General features: G+C 39.9%; 2 protein-coding genes across 3 annotated transcripts in view; one reads left to right on the top strand and one right to left on the bottom strand.

The window, feature by feature from the left end:
• The window catches only part of rab3ip (RAB3A interacting protein (rabin3)), a 14375-nt gene extending 6490 nt beyond the window's left edge, over window positions 1-7885 (bottom strand). The window contains exons 1-9 of one of the 2 annotated variants that reach the window (XM_008315259.3): window positions 7698-7885; window positions 4249-4382; window positions 4036-4152; window positions 3768-3955; window positions 2779-2950; window positions 1877-1972; window positions 627-704; window positions 263-472; window positions 43-171 (exon numbers count right to left, since the gene is read on the bottom strand). In XM_008315259.3, the coding sequence (XP_008313481.1) occupies window positions 43-171; window positions 263-472; window positions 627-704; window positions 1877-1972; window positions 2779-2950; window positions 3768-3955; window positions 4036-4125 (963 nt within the window). In that variant the 5' untranslated portion in view covers window positions 4126-4152; window positions 4249-4382; window positions 7698-7885. The remainder of the gene's footprint in view (window positions 1-42; window positions 172-262; window positions 473-626; window positions 705-1876; window positions 1973-2778; window positions 2951-3767; window positions 3956-4035; window positions 4153-4248; window positions 4383-7697) is intronic. The other variant, XM_008315260.3, reaches the window with a different exon arrangement.
• Window positions 7886-8544: 659 nt separating this feature from the next.
• On the top strand, window positions 8545-15988 carry proser2 (proline and serine rich 2). Its single transcript, XM_008315257.3, has 4 exons — window positions 8545-8922; window positions 9566-9774; window positions 11543-11852; window positions 11932-15988. The coding sequence occupies exons 2-4, from the start codon at window positions 9694-9696 to the stop codon at window positions 13464-13466; spliced, it is 1926 nt and encodes a 641-aa protein (XP_008313479.1). The 5' UTR covers window positions 8545-8922; window positions 9566-9693; the 3' UTR covers window positions 13467-15988.
• Window positions 15989-16052: the final 64 nt, after the last annotated feature.

The following is a 16052-nucleotide window of genomic DNA, read 5'->3' as shown; positions in this document are numbered from 1 at the left end:
CAAAGACGCAGGTTTCATTCGACAGGTTTTCAAACACTGTACCTCACTCTTACTGAAGGTGAGACAGGGATAAATGTCCTCTCGATAAATTCTCTCCAGGAAGCAGCAGCTTCTGTCCAGCGTGGGCTCCTCCTTCCAGGCTTTAAACTCATTGAAGAGTTGAACATCCACCTGAGTGCAGAGGTTTAAATCACAGTGACATCAAACGTCACATTTGTTACCTCCGTGTTTGCAGTTGGGTTTTTTTCTCATTTTATTTTACCTCTCTACACTCTCGCACAATGGGCTGTGTGGCGGTCGGGTCGGGCTGCGTCCCCATTATGGCAGAGGACGTGCTTTTGTTCCTGCTGTGGCCCTTTCTGAATGGCGTCTTCACACCGCCACCAGCAGGGGGCAGCTCTCCCACAGGTGACGTCGGGGAGGAAAGGACAAGAGTTTTCAGGGCTTGGACCTCTGCCTGGAGAACATCGATCTGAGGAGGAAGAGGAAGACGATGAAGAAGATGACCATGGTAGATGTAAGAACAAAAAGAATGAGCAACAAGAAAAAGTCTTTGCATTAAGACAAAAACCGAAAAGAAAATAAATTCAACAAAATAAAAACAAGTAGAAGCAAACATAAATGACCTTGCCCAGAGCTTCCTTCAGCTGTTTTTCTGCCATGGCCTGTTTCACGTTGGCCTCTCTCACCATTTTATGGGCTTCCTGAAACAAAATAACGTAGTTTAATGTGTAACTCAGTATTTATTTTGCATCTTCATAGGAATTTGTTTCAAGTTGAAAATGGTTCCAAGCCCCAAAAAGGAACAGTTGACTGAAAAAGAACAAAATCCACACAGATTTGAAAAGGAACAGTTGACTGAAAAAGAACAGATTTTACAACAGAGACAAAATCCACACAGATTTGAAGAAAAGTCCAACAAAGGAAACAAGACAAAAAAAGTGAAGAAGGGAAGAAAATGTTAAAATTAGGGATGCCGGATGATATATATGATATTAGCATAATTATATAATATCTCTATGAAGTTTTTATGGTTTTTCTCTGATAATGAAAACCTGATAATGCAATGCCTGTGTTTCACCAAATATGTTATTCAATATCTGAGGTACTGAAACTTTTACTGCAGTTTCTAGGGGGGGAAACGGCTGCAATCGAATCGGAAATTAAGTGTTTGGACAATATCGGCATATTGGATATTAGCAAAAAGTTAACATCCGACATCCCTAGTTTAGACGTGACAGGCTACGTGCTGAAACTCACTAATCAATAGCTGAAAGAAAAGAGACTCAAAAAATGTTCCAAACATTGTTGCTGAGCCGTCTGCACCCAACAACACATTTTGGTGGGTGTTTTTATAGAAAAGGAAAATGAATGAGACTAAGAACAGTGCCTCTTGTGGACATTCTCATAATTTCTCATTTAGGTGAGGCAGTGATGATAGCAAAGGTCTAAACCGGGGGTTAGACTCATTTTGGTTGAGGGGCAGCATACGACATAATTAGATGTCAAGTGGGTCAGACCAGTACAATCATAACATAACTACAAATAACAGTATGTTTCCCCTTTGATTTCATCACCAGTACAATCATAACATAACTACCTACAAATAACAGTCTGTTTCCCCTTTGTTTTCATGCAATTTAGATAAATCTTCATATTTATTGAAATATAATTTTACAAAACACTTCCTGAACATAAAGTGTTTGTGTATTTTTTTTTTATTTTCAAAATTCATCAAGTGGGCCGTGTTTGGCCCTTGGGCCATATGTTTGACACCCCTGATCTAGACGGATTTTTAATTTTCCTGTCCAGAGTCTGTCAGGCCGGTGCCTCAGAGGGAAGAGGAAACAGGAGGAGGGACGAAAGATGAACCGACCTGGAAAAGACTGGCGGTGAGTTCCTCCAGCTCCTGGCCGAGCTGATCTCTGACTTTAGATAATCTCTCACACTCCTCATCCTTCAACAGCAGATCCTTACACACACACACGCCCCACACACACACGAGTACAAAATGCACAAAACATATACCAAAGAAAACAGCAAAAGAAAAACAAATACACAAAATAAACATGTGACAGCAACAATATGAAATTGCAACAAAAAGGATGTAGAAAAAAAAGTGACATAAAATAAAAATAAAACATTGAGTCTGCTTTAACGCCCTCTTCAGGAAAGAAAAATCACTTTTTAAAGTATTTCAAATTATTCCATTTTAATATGGAAGTATCTATTTTTTAGAAACCAACCTGTAAAAGGCCATTAAAACAGACAAGCCTGAAAAAATAATACAAAATAAAGACAGCAATGAGAAATGAAACTGAGTTTAATGTTTATCATTATTTGTTTGGTTTAAATAAACATTTTAGTTTTATACTATGAACTACTGACTTTTTAAAGATTCTAAGTCAAAAAGCATGACAGCTGGTTGTGAGTAACACAAATTAAATTAGCAAATTAGTCGGTGGTCCTCTCTGCCAGTGGGGGGGCGTCATTTTTTGGGGGGGTGTGGGGTTTCCTCTATCGATCTTTAGATTTGTTTTCATTTACACTGCATTTGTGGAACATTTTCCATTGGTGTCCTTATTATTTGTCACAAAATAATGACTAAACAAATGCATCTAAAAATATATATATACGTATATAGAAACTCAGACATTCGGACTCACACAGCTTATATTGAAATACACAGACACACACACACACACGTGCGCACACTCTCATCTTTAACTTTTTACTCAAGTGTTCCTTCTGTGATATGAACTCATGGGCGCCCCCTACCCTCTGTGCTTTGGCCAGCTCCTCCCTGAGCCTCTCGTATCCTTTCTCTTTGACTTCCATCACTGATGGACTGCGCAGCCGGGAAAGACTGTCACTCAGAGCACTGCATTCGTCCCCCTCCTCTCCGGACTGGAACTTAGTGTCTGAGGACTCAGACTCCAGGCCTGGGATGCTGTAGGTCATCAGGAAGAAGGTGTTAAGGTGTGAACACCTGCTCAGTATTATATATACAATATGGATTTAATTTTCCAACCAATACTGATAACTAGAGATGTCTTATAAAATCGGCCGACTGATATTAGCATAATTATGTAATATCTGTGAGAACTGTTATTGGTTTCTCCGAAAGTCTTTTAACGCAATGCCTGGGTTTCACCAAAAATGCTGCAATCACTTGTGGAGTCCTGGGACGTTTACCAGAGTTTTTGGAAAAAACTGCTGCATATATTGATATCGGTTGATATCGTGATCGGATATTGTTCAATGTGTTTGAACAATATCGAAATATCAGATTTTGATAAAAGGTTCCTGTCAGACATCCCTATTGATAAACCATAATTGTCTGGTCACAGTCAATACCAATGTTATAACTTTAGCTCAATACAACTATTAATGTTCGATACCGATGCTGCAACCAATATCAGTAAGAATTTGATACCTCCTTGTCTCCTCCAGCATGGCATGGGCTGCTGGTGCTAGGACGACAGTGTCTCCGTTTACGGTATGTTGCGCAAAGTTAAGTTAAGCGAATAACACGGGTTATAGCTGATTTTTCCAACCATCCTAAAATTCTGACCAATATCAGACCGAAACACAAATTATTGACTTGAATTACATTTTTGTACAGATTAGGTGAGGTTAGTTTGTTGGACTATTTTTCAGACTCAAAGTTTTTTGAGCCATCATTGTTCAGAAATGACTGTTAAAAACAAGTAATCCTATTGTCTTGACAATCTGACGAACAATATCTGTCAGTTTTCTTTGGTTACCTTCCATTGTGACTGTGCCGTGGGGTGGAGTAAACTGGTTGAGTGGGGAGTTGGTCAGCCTGCAGGGAGGTGGGAAGGCCAGAAGGGTGAGCTCCCAGTGAGTGTGTGCGGTACAAAGAAGTGGGCGGTGTGTTGTGACGGGCAGGAGGGCGCTGCTGCTGCTGCTGCTGCTGCTGTTCCGCCTGGTTCTGCAGGAAGAGTGGAAGGAGTGAAAATGTCAGTGAAAAACATTTAAAGAAAGATGAGAGGAGATTGACCTTTGACCTACCTGAAGGTCAGGTGTGGTGGGCGAGGACAGGTTCACCTCATGAAAGCCCTCCAGTGTCTCGGCGTTGGTCTGACGGCTGCTGCACGCCATGGCAGCGACTCTCAGACATCATTCACTCTGTGCACGAGAGCAAACACACAGATATGTGAACATCGGTGAAGCTGTGTGACCGCGTTGGGTGTGTGTGTGCAGGTGCATGTGTATTGACTCTACCATAGTGCAGCGCTGGAGAGAGACGTCAGGAGAAAACTTGGACGATTTCCAGTCAGAAATTAATCAGAAGAACAGCGAGTGAAAATCTGGATGTAGAGTTGGCAAATAAATACACAAATGACCTCTTCTTTGACCTGAGAGAAAGAGAGAGAGAGAGAGAGAGAGAGAGCTTTAGTAAAACTGCCAGCAATGAACATACCTGTACTTACAAAACAACTGCAAATACAAAAGAATACCATGGAGAGGTATGCAGTTCCATTTTATCACCACAGGAGGGATATGGCCGGTTAGGCCTTTTAATCTGGCCCACTGAATATCCAGATTATCTTATGATTTTATATTATTATTAGACTGCTATCATTTTGCCTGCAATGCTCCCGTTTCCCCAATAGATGGCACACGCTAGGGTGAGGTTTATTACTCTCTACTTCACCACTTCACTTTGGCCTTTGTTTGAACTTCCAACCCTTCAGTAAAAAGGGGTGGGTCAAGGAAAAAATTAGTGGACAGTGAGTGCGAGTGTTTGACAAGGAGTGTACAACAAAATATTCAAGTCCAACGTCTGTATGTTTGCTATGCCAAAAAACTGTTTTAAACTGCGGTTTTAAAGAATACAATATCAGATTGTATGTTTGCTATGCCAAAAAACTGTTGCGGTTTTAAAGAATACAATATCAGACGTCACTTTGCCACTAGGAGTAGTAGAAACTAAAAGCATTTACACAGATCATTATAAAAAAACAACAATCAAACAAACTGTTTCATGATGAGCTTTGATTAAATACTTGTCTGATTTCATCATTTTAAAGTTTTCTAACTATCATTTGTGTGTGAATAGATTCAGAACATTTGAATAAAATGTCATTTTTGAGTTTGACATAAACCCTGCTGCATTTTACAAATGTAAGATGGACTGAGCTATCTCAACCTGTGGGTTCATACAAAAAAGCCTCTGGAATGGGACAGAACCCTAACCCTAACCCAGACAAGAAAGAAAACATAATTTCAACATTTTTCTGCAACATGGTTTCAACAGCCATGTATTAGTAACCAACGACTAACACATGACGTTTCTCAGTCCAACTGTAAGGATTGGCAAAGACAGACAACTCCCCAATTTAAACAACAAAGAAACAAATGCATTTTCATTCCAAAGATTTTTTCCCTCCTACATCACCATGATTACCTTCATCACCTCATCTTAAGAATTACCACAGTGTGACTTTAACTCTCCCTTTGTTTTCACCTCAGTGTATTGAAGTACACGGCAGTCTCACCCGCTCAGTGGCATCAGTTTAAGTGAGTGGTTGTGTGCGTGTGTGTTAAGTAGGTGTGTCACACCCTATGACTGTTTGTGCATATAAAATCAGCAACTTGTTCACCAAGACAAATAAAGTCGGTGAAACTCTAAAAACCCTACGTCACCACATCTGAGGAGCAAAGGTTATGTGTGTGTGTGTGTGTGTGTGTGTGTGTGTGTCGTCGCACCCATCTAATATTATTTAAAAAAGGTCACTGATTAACCCATCTAATATTATTTAAAAAAGGTCCATATCCATATTTAAATGCAAGACGCTGTCGACACTGCCCTCTGCTGGGGAACAACAAAATATGACAATAAACATTTAAGCTATAACTTGTGACTTTTATCAATCCAGGTTCAAATTCATTTGAAATTTGATCCTGTCCTTGGACCAACCAGGCCATTCTCTGTCAGATGACCATCTCCATGGAAACCATTCCTGAAGAGCCCATACAGAGAGTAACCTGATACACCAACAGATCCTTCATTTAAAATCCAGTTACTCAAGCCACACAGTTAAAAGCTCATCCCAGGTATGTAGATGTGTGAAGTGCCAACTTACGTCGTTTAATAAAAAACTATTCACACTGACTACAAACCCAAAACAAAAAGTGAACGTTAGCATCAATTAGGGCATTCAATGTAAAAAGCTAAAATCACTCTCCAGACGCTGTGGTGACTCCAACGAAGGGGACAAGCCAGAAGCGATCCTTATACATCAATCAAACCAGAGGCCTCAAACACACGGCCCGTGGGCCAAGACTGAGTGTGAAATGTGAAAATATTATTGATAATTTTCCTTTACATTTATTATCCCTGTCAAGTTACGGTGAGTACTTTTTAATAGCACTCGTTCTTTTGTTCCTCATTGAAAACCTTACCAATAGACTATGTATAAGAATCAAATTCTCAGGTAGGAGATTTGGTGGACCCTAGGTTAGCCTGGTACAATGCTTATATTCAATCTGTCCTCATAATGTGGAACCAGAACCAAAACAGGCCCACTAGGGTGTTTAATCCCACTGGATGAATTTTGAAAACAAAACAAAAATAGACAAACACTTTATGTTCAGGATATTTTAAAAAGGTAAAAATATATTTCATTAAATAATGAATAAATAATAAATACGTAATACTTGTACTTCTTTGCATGACAACAAAGGGGGGAACCATGAACTTACTGTTATTTATAGTTAATTATGTTGTCTGTTTTAAAATGTCCATTTCAATTTTTCATATCATATATTTAACTAGTAGTACAGTAGAAGCTTGGGAAGAAGAAGACACAGCAGCCGACCCACCCAAAAAAAAAAACATTACTTTGGGAAAAACCTATTTTTTAAGACATTTATCAGTCAAATGCATTCAAAATACATCTGTTTCCGATGACAGTTGCTTCACACTAGCAGGACGATAAATACAGTCAGCCTAAAACGCATACATACAGAATTTGTTATGCTAACAGCTGCTGCTAGCACCGGAGGGGGGGCGTGTGAATATGCAGCATCAGCAGCAACAGGATTGGGTTATTTGTTCTCTACTACCGGCTCTTATCGTTTGACTCTGTCCGCATGAATGATGCATGTCTGCGCTGTTTTACAGGCTTCAGGTTTCGCTGCATTAGCATTTGGAGCTAATGTCGATTTAAATGAAAGCCATTGACATGTGTTAAGATAGGCTTAGCTGCGCTAACAGCTTCGATTAAGGCATTCGGTTAGTGCTTTAAAATGTGACACCAACACGAAAAGGAAAAACAGGTTCAAGTGAATAGAAAACAATACATCTGGCATCTGTCAACAAAAACAAGGATTCATAAATGAGCATCTCGAAGTTGTCGACGTAGCTAATGAGCTCCCGATTTTATTATCGGCCACTGCACAGAACCCGGCGTGATGTGATAGAAAATGGAATTACATAAACAACAGTTGAAGTGATGTACCCATAACCACATGTGACTGTATTAACTCAGCTTACTAGACAATGTGACATAATAAAGGCCAGAGGATGTATGAGTATCCCATAATGACGGCAATAAGTTTGCTACGACGGCGTATTTGCCTTCAGGGGCTAATGTTAGCATCATGCTAAGTGTAGACTCCGCTGAGCATAGTAGCGTTAGGAAAACACACAGTAAACAAGGACTTACCGAGGTAACGTGTGCGTGTACGTGGGAAGCAGCAGAGCCGAGGTTACAGCTACAACACATACAAAAAAACAAATAAGTAAAAAATGAAATGCAGAAAACAAACACGGACACAGTCAATGACGAATAGGCGCAGCCGTATTGACGCAGGTTACGACAAACTGACAGCGCAGATGCGTTCAGGGACTGCTGAGAAACGTCGAATCTATGAGCTCGGTTTCTATATGAGCATAACATGAGCAAAAAATTACAATTATTATATTTAACAGATATATGTTCACTTACGCATGATTTTTATTTTGTTACTGTTTTTGTAATAAAAACAACTAAAAACTCTATGGATTTAAGATTCCTAGCGACTTCCTTAAATTAATGTAAGAAAAACTAACTTTTTATCTTTGTATTTGCTTATGCTCTTCGATTTGGGGACGTTTATTATGTGGGCAGGTTTGACAACATTTAATACTCTTCCTTTAAAAAACAAAAATAACAAATGAGCAAAAAAAAAGAGTCAACAATTCCAGTCAGCAGAGGGCGCGTACATCAAACAAATCAGGACTACAGAAAAGTTGAAGCTAGCAAACGTTTAACAGCATTTTGTATTTTTCACCCTTTGGTCTTTCATACATTCGCCATACTAATGTTTCTGCTACAACTAAATATTTTTTCCTTTTTTTTGTAATTTCTGGGCTAACATTGTGGTGTCTCAATAAAATGATAATGAAAAACATGGTTGACTTTTAAACAATGTTTTAGTAATCTTCAGTCATACCTGGTTAGAAAGCTATGTTTTATTCTAAGGTAATTTTAGCTCCGTTTAAGATTTTTTTTTGGGGGGGGGGGGCTGACATGCCATGTTTTATAGGTTTTCAAGTCTTTCAGATGGGATAAACACATGCATTTGAGGAAACAAGTCATTTGTAAGCCACATCTATTAGAACTAGTTTTAATAAAAATGTAAACATACATTTTCATGTTTCTCCAAAGGCAACGAATGCATTGCAAATCCTAAATGTCAGCAACATTTCCTGAACGGACTTTTTCCTATATATACACACACGAGCAGATACACAGTGGGCGGAGCTTTAAAGGTGCAATATAACCTCGTTCCCAAACTCAGTAACAAACGGACCATTTTCCTCTGGACTTCCTCTGCACAAGATTCACCATTTTTCTGGTTGAGGCGAAGATCTTGGAGATGAAGAATCACCATGTGTAGATTTAAAGGGTAAGTCTCCCTTTTTGTAAGCTTGGTGTTGCTCCATAACTTTTAGAATTCTTGTTTTAAAGAAAGAAAATGTTGTAATTAATTTAGCAAATAGTCAATAGAAAATAATAAATGTTTCTGCTGAAATCTAATCAAGAATTTTGAATTCAGACGTTAACATGAGAAAACAAGTTTTTGTTTTTTTTTACAGATAGTGAGAATTCTCTAAAAAAAAGCAAATAAAAAAATTGATTGACTTGACGCATACTCTAGGCTTTAATATTTTAACAAATAGAATAAAAAAAAACAAAGAATCGAGTTGGGTCATTATTATTATCGCAATCATAAAATTTTGTGTCTAATGTTTTTATAGCCTGAATTTTCTGTTTCTTATGTTACATTTCTTCATTTTTAACTTTAAATGCATGTTTTCTGGGTGAGTCAGCTAAAAAGGCTTTATCTAGATCTATCTTAGATTTTTTTTTTTTCCTCTTCAGGATCCAGTTGTTCTGCTCTACCTGGTTTTTCAGGTTGACTCTTCTTTTCTGCTCATGTGCTTAATTTTAAGAGCTCAGACTTACCTCATTTTTTGGCCCAATCTTTGAAATGTAAATCTTTTGAAGAGAATTTCTCCAGCTCAGCGTCATCTCTTGTCTTTGTGTAGCTTAAATAAGTCCTCAGACCAAGGTTGGACCTGAATCTGGTTTCTCCTCCACAACAAATACGTCACCCGATGCTACACCTCCCAGCTTCCCTGATGCTTGATGAATCCTGACCTCTGACCCTGGCAACATGGATGCCCGTCTGCAGGCAAACCCTGGGCTCCTGTACCCTGTGAACGGAGAAGGGGAAAGAAGAAGATACAGCAAAACCGTGAGTTCCTGAGAAAGAAAGATACAAATTAGGAAAGTTTTATTTTTTAACTCCCGAATGAAATGGTTAAATTGCATACAATTCAAAAGCTAGTTAAAAAATCAGCATAAATAAGACCAAGGTGAGATAAAAAAAATGACAAAAAATAAACACAAAAGGCTCTATTTTTAACATTACTGTGAAAAATATACATCCATTAATCCTAAGGAAATACAGCCTGTGGTCATTGTGACAAAATCTACCAGGGGTGTGATACTGCAGGTTGTGTAAAAAAAAAAAATATTTATTTTACTTTCACGTTACATCCTCAACCTTCACACACACAGAAACACAAACTGACACACACTTCCTCCGCCCATCAGCCTCAGAGGTGACAATCGTGCTCGACCGGTTGTGCTGCAGTTTTTCAGCTCCTCAGCCTCTGACTGACAATAAAGTCCTTTCATCTAAGCAGAAACCTGCAGGTCTGGTGTTGATCTGGGTGTTTCTGATTGCCAGGTGTCTTTGTCAGAGAGCGAACAAAACAAATCTGTGTTTCCCCTGTCAACTGCGAGCCGAAGGTCACCTTGAGACAGCTGCTGCTTACTGTAGGGATTCTCACCCGTTGCTCGTGTTTGTGTCACAATCAGGTCTTTGATAGGGGTGCATTTGTTGTATGTTTTCAAAGTCCTCACTTTATCTATCTTCGTGCAAGTTAATTAATTCAGCGAATTGAAAAATGAAGAGAGATTTAGAAATTCTTTCCATTAAAATCTGAATTTGTCTTTTAATGCTGTTCTAAAACCTAACATTAACTTGTTAATGCTAGGTTACCCAAAACGTATTGTTGGCCCAAGGACTGAGAGTCAGCAAAAAGCTTGTTATCCTTTCTTAGCCTTAGAGTTAGCCTAATGCGAGTGAAGCAAAATTTAACAAATCAGTTAGCCAAAAGTTAGCCAAAATGCATAGCGTAAATATCAGAAAATTTGCCTATAAAGTTGCTTTAGCCAAAACGTATTGTTGGCCCAAGAAAATTTGCTTATAAAGTTGTGAGAAAAGTGAAATAGCTCAAAGCTAGTTAACTTTGTTTATTGGTTGAAGGATTTTTCTATGCATCTACCAGCAGGTGTTGGTGAATTCTTCTTAGGTCCCCGTCTTTTGAGGGTTTTTTCCTGCCTGCTCCCTTTGGCCACATGGTTTAAAAAAACTTGAATCGATCTTTATCAGAACTGGAAAAGGAGGTCATGGTCTGTGGTTGTAAAAGGCCTTTTTGCGCCGTCTCTCAGTGGCAGCGCTGTGTGAAACAGGACAGGTACGGGAGGGGAGTGGGGGGGTCACACAATGCATTGTATGAGGTAATGTGTGAAGGTTTAAAGAAAAATGGTCTTTGTTCCCACTGCACACATGGTGACTGTTAAAAAGTAATTCACATTATAAGAAGAATGGCCAAAAAAAAAAAATCAATAAAATCAAATTCTTCCCTAGAAACTGGACTTTATAAACCAATCACGATCCACGATAATATAATTTATAATTTGTTATTAACTTTTAAAGGTTTTTTGTTTACAGTAATGTAAACTCACTTCTGTAAACACCCCACGTGCTGTGTATATAAACGAGAAAATAAAGTACAAATCCTAACACTAACTCTTAATCCAAATAAGTATTCTACGCCAAATCATTGATCGTGTTTGTCCATTCTTCTGATCACATGCATATTCAGCCATAACCGTTACCTGCCTATGCAGTTAGAAATAACCAGTTTCTTCTTAACTTCTTGTTCCAACAGACAGGTCTCGACTTTCTGAGCCAGGTAGAGCCGGAATGTATCCAGTTTTTTGAAGACACAATTGACTCGTTGGAGGAGAGCATAAATGAAGAGGACCGGACTTTGAGGTACATGGCGTCCACTAGACGAAGCAGAAGTCCTGTCCCAGACAGTGGTGTGGTGACAACATTAAGTTCTCACCCTGAAGTGACGGCCTCCTCCGTCATGGCTAGACCTGTCAGTCCCAAAGACCAGGAAATCATAGACCTGGTTCGTCCAGGACCTGATTTAATTCGGACAAAGGAGCCAATGTTCAATCCCACCAATCCAGGTAAACTTTCAAAAATACCTACATTTTTTTTTTGTTACTCTAAGCAACCAAAAGCCAACAATTCATTTTCGACCCCCAGATTTCCAGAGTATGATGGTGACACCTGAAAGCCACGTGGAGGTAAAGCCATCCCATGACAGCTTACCTTCAGAGTACAATCCACCTCTACCAAGCGGCAGCTTCGGTTCCTCAGACAGCCACTACTCCTATCACCCACCAGGATGTATCCCCACCCCAGTTCTGATTGCCCAAAAGATCGCCGAGAGCCAATCGGGCGGATCCGCCGACACCATCTCGTCCTCACTCCACCGGAGCAGCAGCCTTGAGACTGAAAACCCACCTCGTTACAGCACTGATCATCATTCAAAACAGGGCCCCCCTACTTCTGTCAAGCCGACCCGGTTCCCACCTAACATCAGCGTGATCCTCGGCAGCAAGGAGCACCACGGTCAGAATGTGGGGAACGTGAACATACATGAAAGAAAGGCACAAATGCTTGCAAACCTCTCAGGCACATCCCACCAGCTGCTGCAGCAAGAGCCTCAACAAGTCACGGAACCCCAGAAGGCTAGGAACATTCCCACCCGCAGCATTTCCTTTAAGGATCCTTCCCCAGACAAATCCAGAATGGAGGCTTTGTCTAAGCTGGGCCTTAACAGGAACAGAGCCATGTCTGGTGGTACAACCCTCCTTAGCGCCGCCACCGTTCTCAGTCCACCTTCAGATGCTGAAGCGACGGCCATACCTTTGGAGTCCAGCCATACCCCAACAACAGAAGCCAAACATTCCTTACCAACATCATCACAGTTGAGTCCAGGGTATTACAGCAGTCAGACCACTCCTCACAGGACCCAAGAGGAAAGAAATCCTACACAAAACACCTCTCCACCAGCAGTAAGTCAAAGAAGTTTCTCTCCACCTCCTCTCGCAACCAAGTCACCAGTCCTCCCGCCACCTGAAATCACCTCGCTTGAATTTAACAGCTACGGAGGGAAATCCATCGTGGTTCACCCTACTTATTCCTCTAGGAATGAAACTCCGGCATCTCCAACTAGCCCTGATCCAAGAACCCGCCAAGCTGCCCTGGAACAACCTAGTGAGTTCAACTCCTACGGAGGAAAGAGCAAAGTTATGAACACCGGTTCTGTGACTGTGACCAGGAACGACCTTCCAGACATCCTCAGCTCTCACATTAACAAGGGTCAAACATTCCCTGCCAAATCAGAGCCGCCACCAATCGAGCCCCACAGTTACGGAGGAAAGAGTCGAACCTTCAACCCTTCCATTACGTCGCACACTTTGTCTGCCCACCAACAATCAGTAACCGTGGAAACCAACAATTATGGTGGAAAGAGTCGGACTTTCAACCCTTCTGCTACGTTGCCAGTCAAACCTCCACCACCCACACCTGCACCGAGGCCACCACGCCACTCCTACCATGGCATCAGTCAACACAAACAAGCGCAACCTGCACCACCCATGGATCACAACAAGCGGAGAACCAACTCCCTGTTTCGTCCACAAGGCATAACGGTGCAGTTTGGTGGGCGAGGGGCTTCAGATGAGTCCCGCAAGGAAGCCTTGAGGAAACTTGGGTTGCTTAAAGAATTTTGATCAACTCAAGAGAGCCACCAGTCCAACCTCATTCTTTGGTTTAGGTGTGGTTGAGAGAGAGGAGACAGTGTGGCCTCGTTTTACCAAAGGGAGCTGGAACCAATGATGAACCTGCACAACCAGTTCCATATTTTTACCCTTAAAAAAAGAGCAGAGTGCTGCTGTTTATGTTGGTCATGTCCAGTTTGGTGAAAACAAACCCTAGTGCTGTAGTGATGGGCTATACCAAAATTATTGATTCGATATGATACTAATGACTTTTTTGACAAATATTTTTCCCGGACAGATACCGATATTGTTACTTTGTGTGACTTTATTTACCCAATGAAACATATGACAAATATTAAGCATTTAACAATTATAATTATTTTTTTAAGTAATCGATACTCAATCAATACTTGTGTGAGTATCGATATATCGACACTACAGAATCAATACTCTACCAGTCAGACATTTGAAGTTATTTTATAAATAAACTTTCATCTCTGTTTTGTTAGCACTGCTACAAAATATCCCAACCCAACACAGTTTTTCAACGTTCAACTGTTTGTTTTTTATATAATCATGTGACCGGAAAAGCAAAGCAATAATAACCAAAAAATGGAACACCACCAGCAGCAGCAGCAGCACTATTTTGGACGCTTCCTAAAAACTAGCAAAGTCCAAACAAAATTGATCTCATCTACATGGCTACAAATGTTAGTGAGGGCTAAATTCTGCAGAAACGCAGCGTGCGGATGGACGATAGCTCTGTGAGAAAAGCAAATAAAAAAAATTATATATATATATATAAAATGTTCATGTTTACAAGTTGACAGCTTAAATGGGGTGGGTTTATATACATTTATGAGAATTTTTAATATATATATAAAGTAAATAATATGTTTTGTTTTTTTTAGTTAACGTTTGTTATTCTGTTAGATTCTTTAGACGTTATTGCAGTTTTGATTGAAAAAGTTCAGCATCATTGTGTTGGATCTTTATAGTGGTACCAGGAGAATTTGGATTTAGAACTTGAGTCTTTTATTAAATTCATGTAAAAGAGCAGAAATTTACCTGAAGTGAGTTCACCTGGAAATCAGTTACGTTAACGTACGGCTTACAGAACAACAAAACGTTTCTTCTGATACACTAAGAACTAAAGAACCCAGCTTTTCTCAGACTGTGGATCGTTTCTTTTCTGAATCTTCTCTGTACTTTTTTCTTTTCTGGGCGAGAAGAAAGTTAAAGCACTTTTCCTGAAAGACTATTTGTTAAACGTTCCCGTTGCTGATGGTCGATCACACATCACAGTGAACAGAAGCACGACCATCAGGACTTTGGGTGGAACTGGGAGCTGAGACTCTGAACGGCAGGATATTTTTATTCCACTCCCCCTCGAAAACCACAGACTGTGGAAACGACACAACTTTTACTTTGACACCGGGTTTTAAAAAAAAGTGCTGCTTTGAGACGAGCGAGCAGCAAAACACGAGCGGAGAAACCACAGGAGAGTCTGGAAATAACCTGCACTTTTTCTCCTCTTCACTACTTCTTCTGTTCTTTTTTGACTGCTGTGTGTTTTTAACTGTGTCTACGTGTGTTTAGACTCTAGACTGCTGCTACTGTAGCTCAACCTACGGTAACTCAGATTCTAGTCTGAATATTTTTTTTGTTTACAGACTCCGGTTCACTGCAGTTCAGCTGCAGATATTTTGAAGTATATAATGGTGCATACAGTGTACACACTGTGTATCTACACGAGGGATTAGGTACTAAGAACTAGATAGAATCCCACCCAGAACCTCCCGCCTGGTGGGCGTGAACCTTAACCTTGTGCCACTTAGGCTCCTTTGTTAATATAACTATATTTTCTGGACAAGGGGGCCAGATACTCAAATCAAACGAGATAAAAATTAGATTTTTGCCTAACTTTATCATTTGATGCTTATTTTGGAATCCAGTCACGGGCCGAATTGGACGGTTCTTTGGGCCGGATTTGGCCCACGTGCCCCCTGTTGGTGGTCACTGATATAAAGTATAGAAGAATGTAATAATACAGTATATGTACTACACATTATTTTTATCAGTACTGGTAAAAGCCAGTATATACTGCAACTGTTACAGTATGCACATGTATGTGAAGTATTTGACAATAAACTGTTGATAAAATTTCTGTGCCTGAAGTGATTGTTTTGGCCATTTTTTTTAATTATCTCAACATGTTTGTATAATAGACTTTTAAAAAAACAAAACAGATTTGTTTTATTTTCTTGGAGAATTTCCCCTCTGAAGTCGGGATATCAAACATACGGCCCAGATTATTGTTAAGTTATAGTTAATTATGTTATGGTTATACCAGCCCGGCCCACTTGACATCTCATTGGGTTGTATACGGCCCATAAACTAAAATGAGTTTTACACCCGTGCTCTAAAGACACCTTTGGCCTTTCATAGTGCTTTATACATTCTTAGTAAATGACAAGAAAAACGCATCATAGAATTCCAAGCCCTTTCTGTGATTTAAGCACAGGCCACACCATTCTTGGAATGCAGTGTTTACAGGAAGTGCGGAGATTCTTACATTTGCTGCCTTGTCATTAGCTG

This window comes from Cynoglossus semilaevis, chromosome 8 (assembly GCF_000523025.1).
Source record: "Cynoglossus semilaevis isolate Cse_v1.0 chromosome 8, Cse_v1.0, whole genome shotgun sequence".
Classification (NCBI taxonomy): Eukaryota; Metazoa; Chordata; class Actinopteri; order Pleuronectiformes; family Cynoglossidae; genus Cynoglossus; species Cynoglossus semilaevis.
This window is presented reverse-complemented; position numbering and strand designations above follow the sequence as displayed.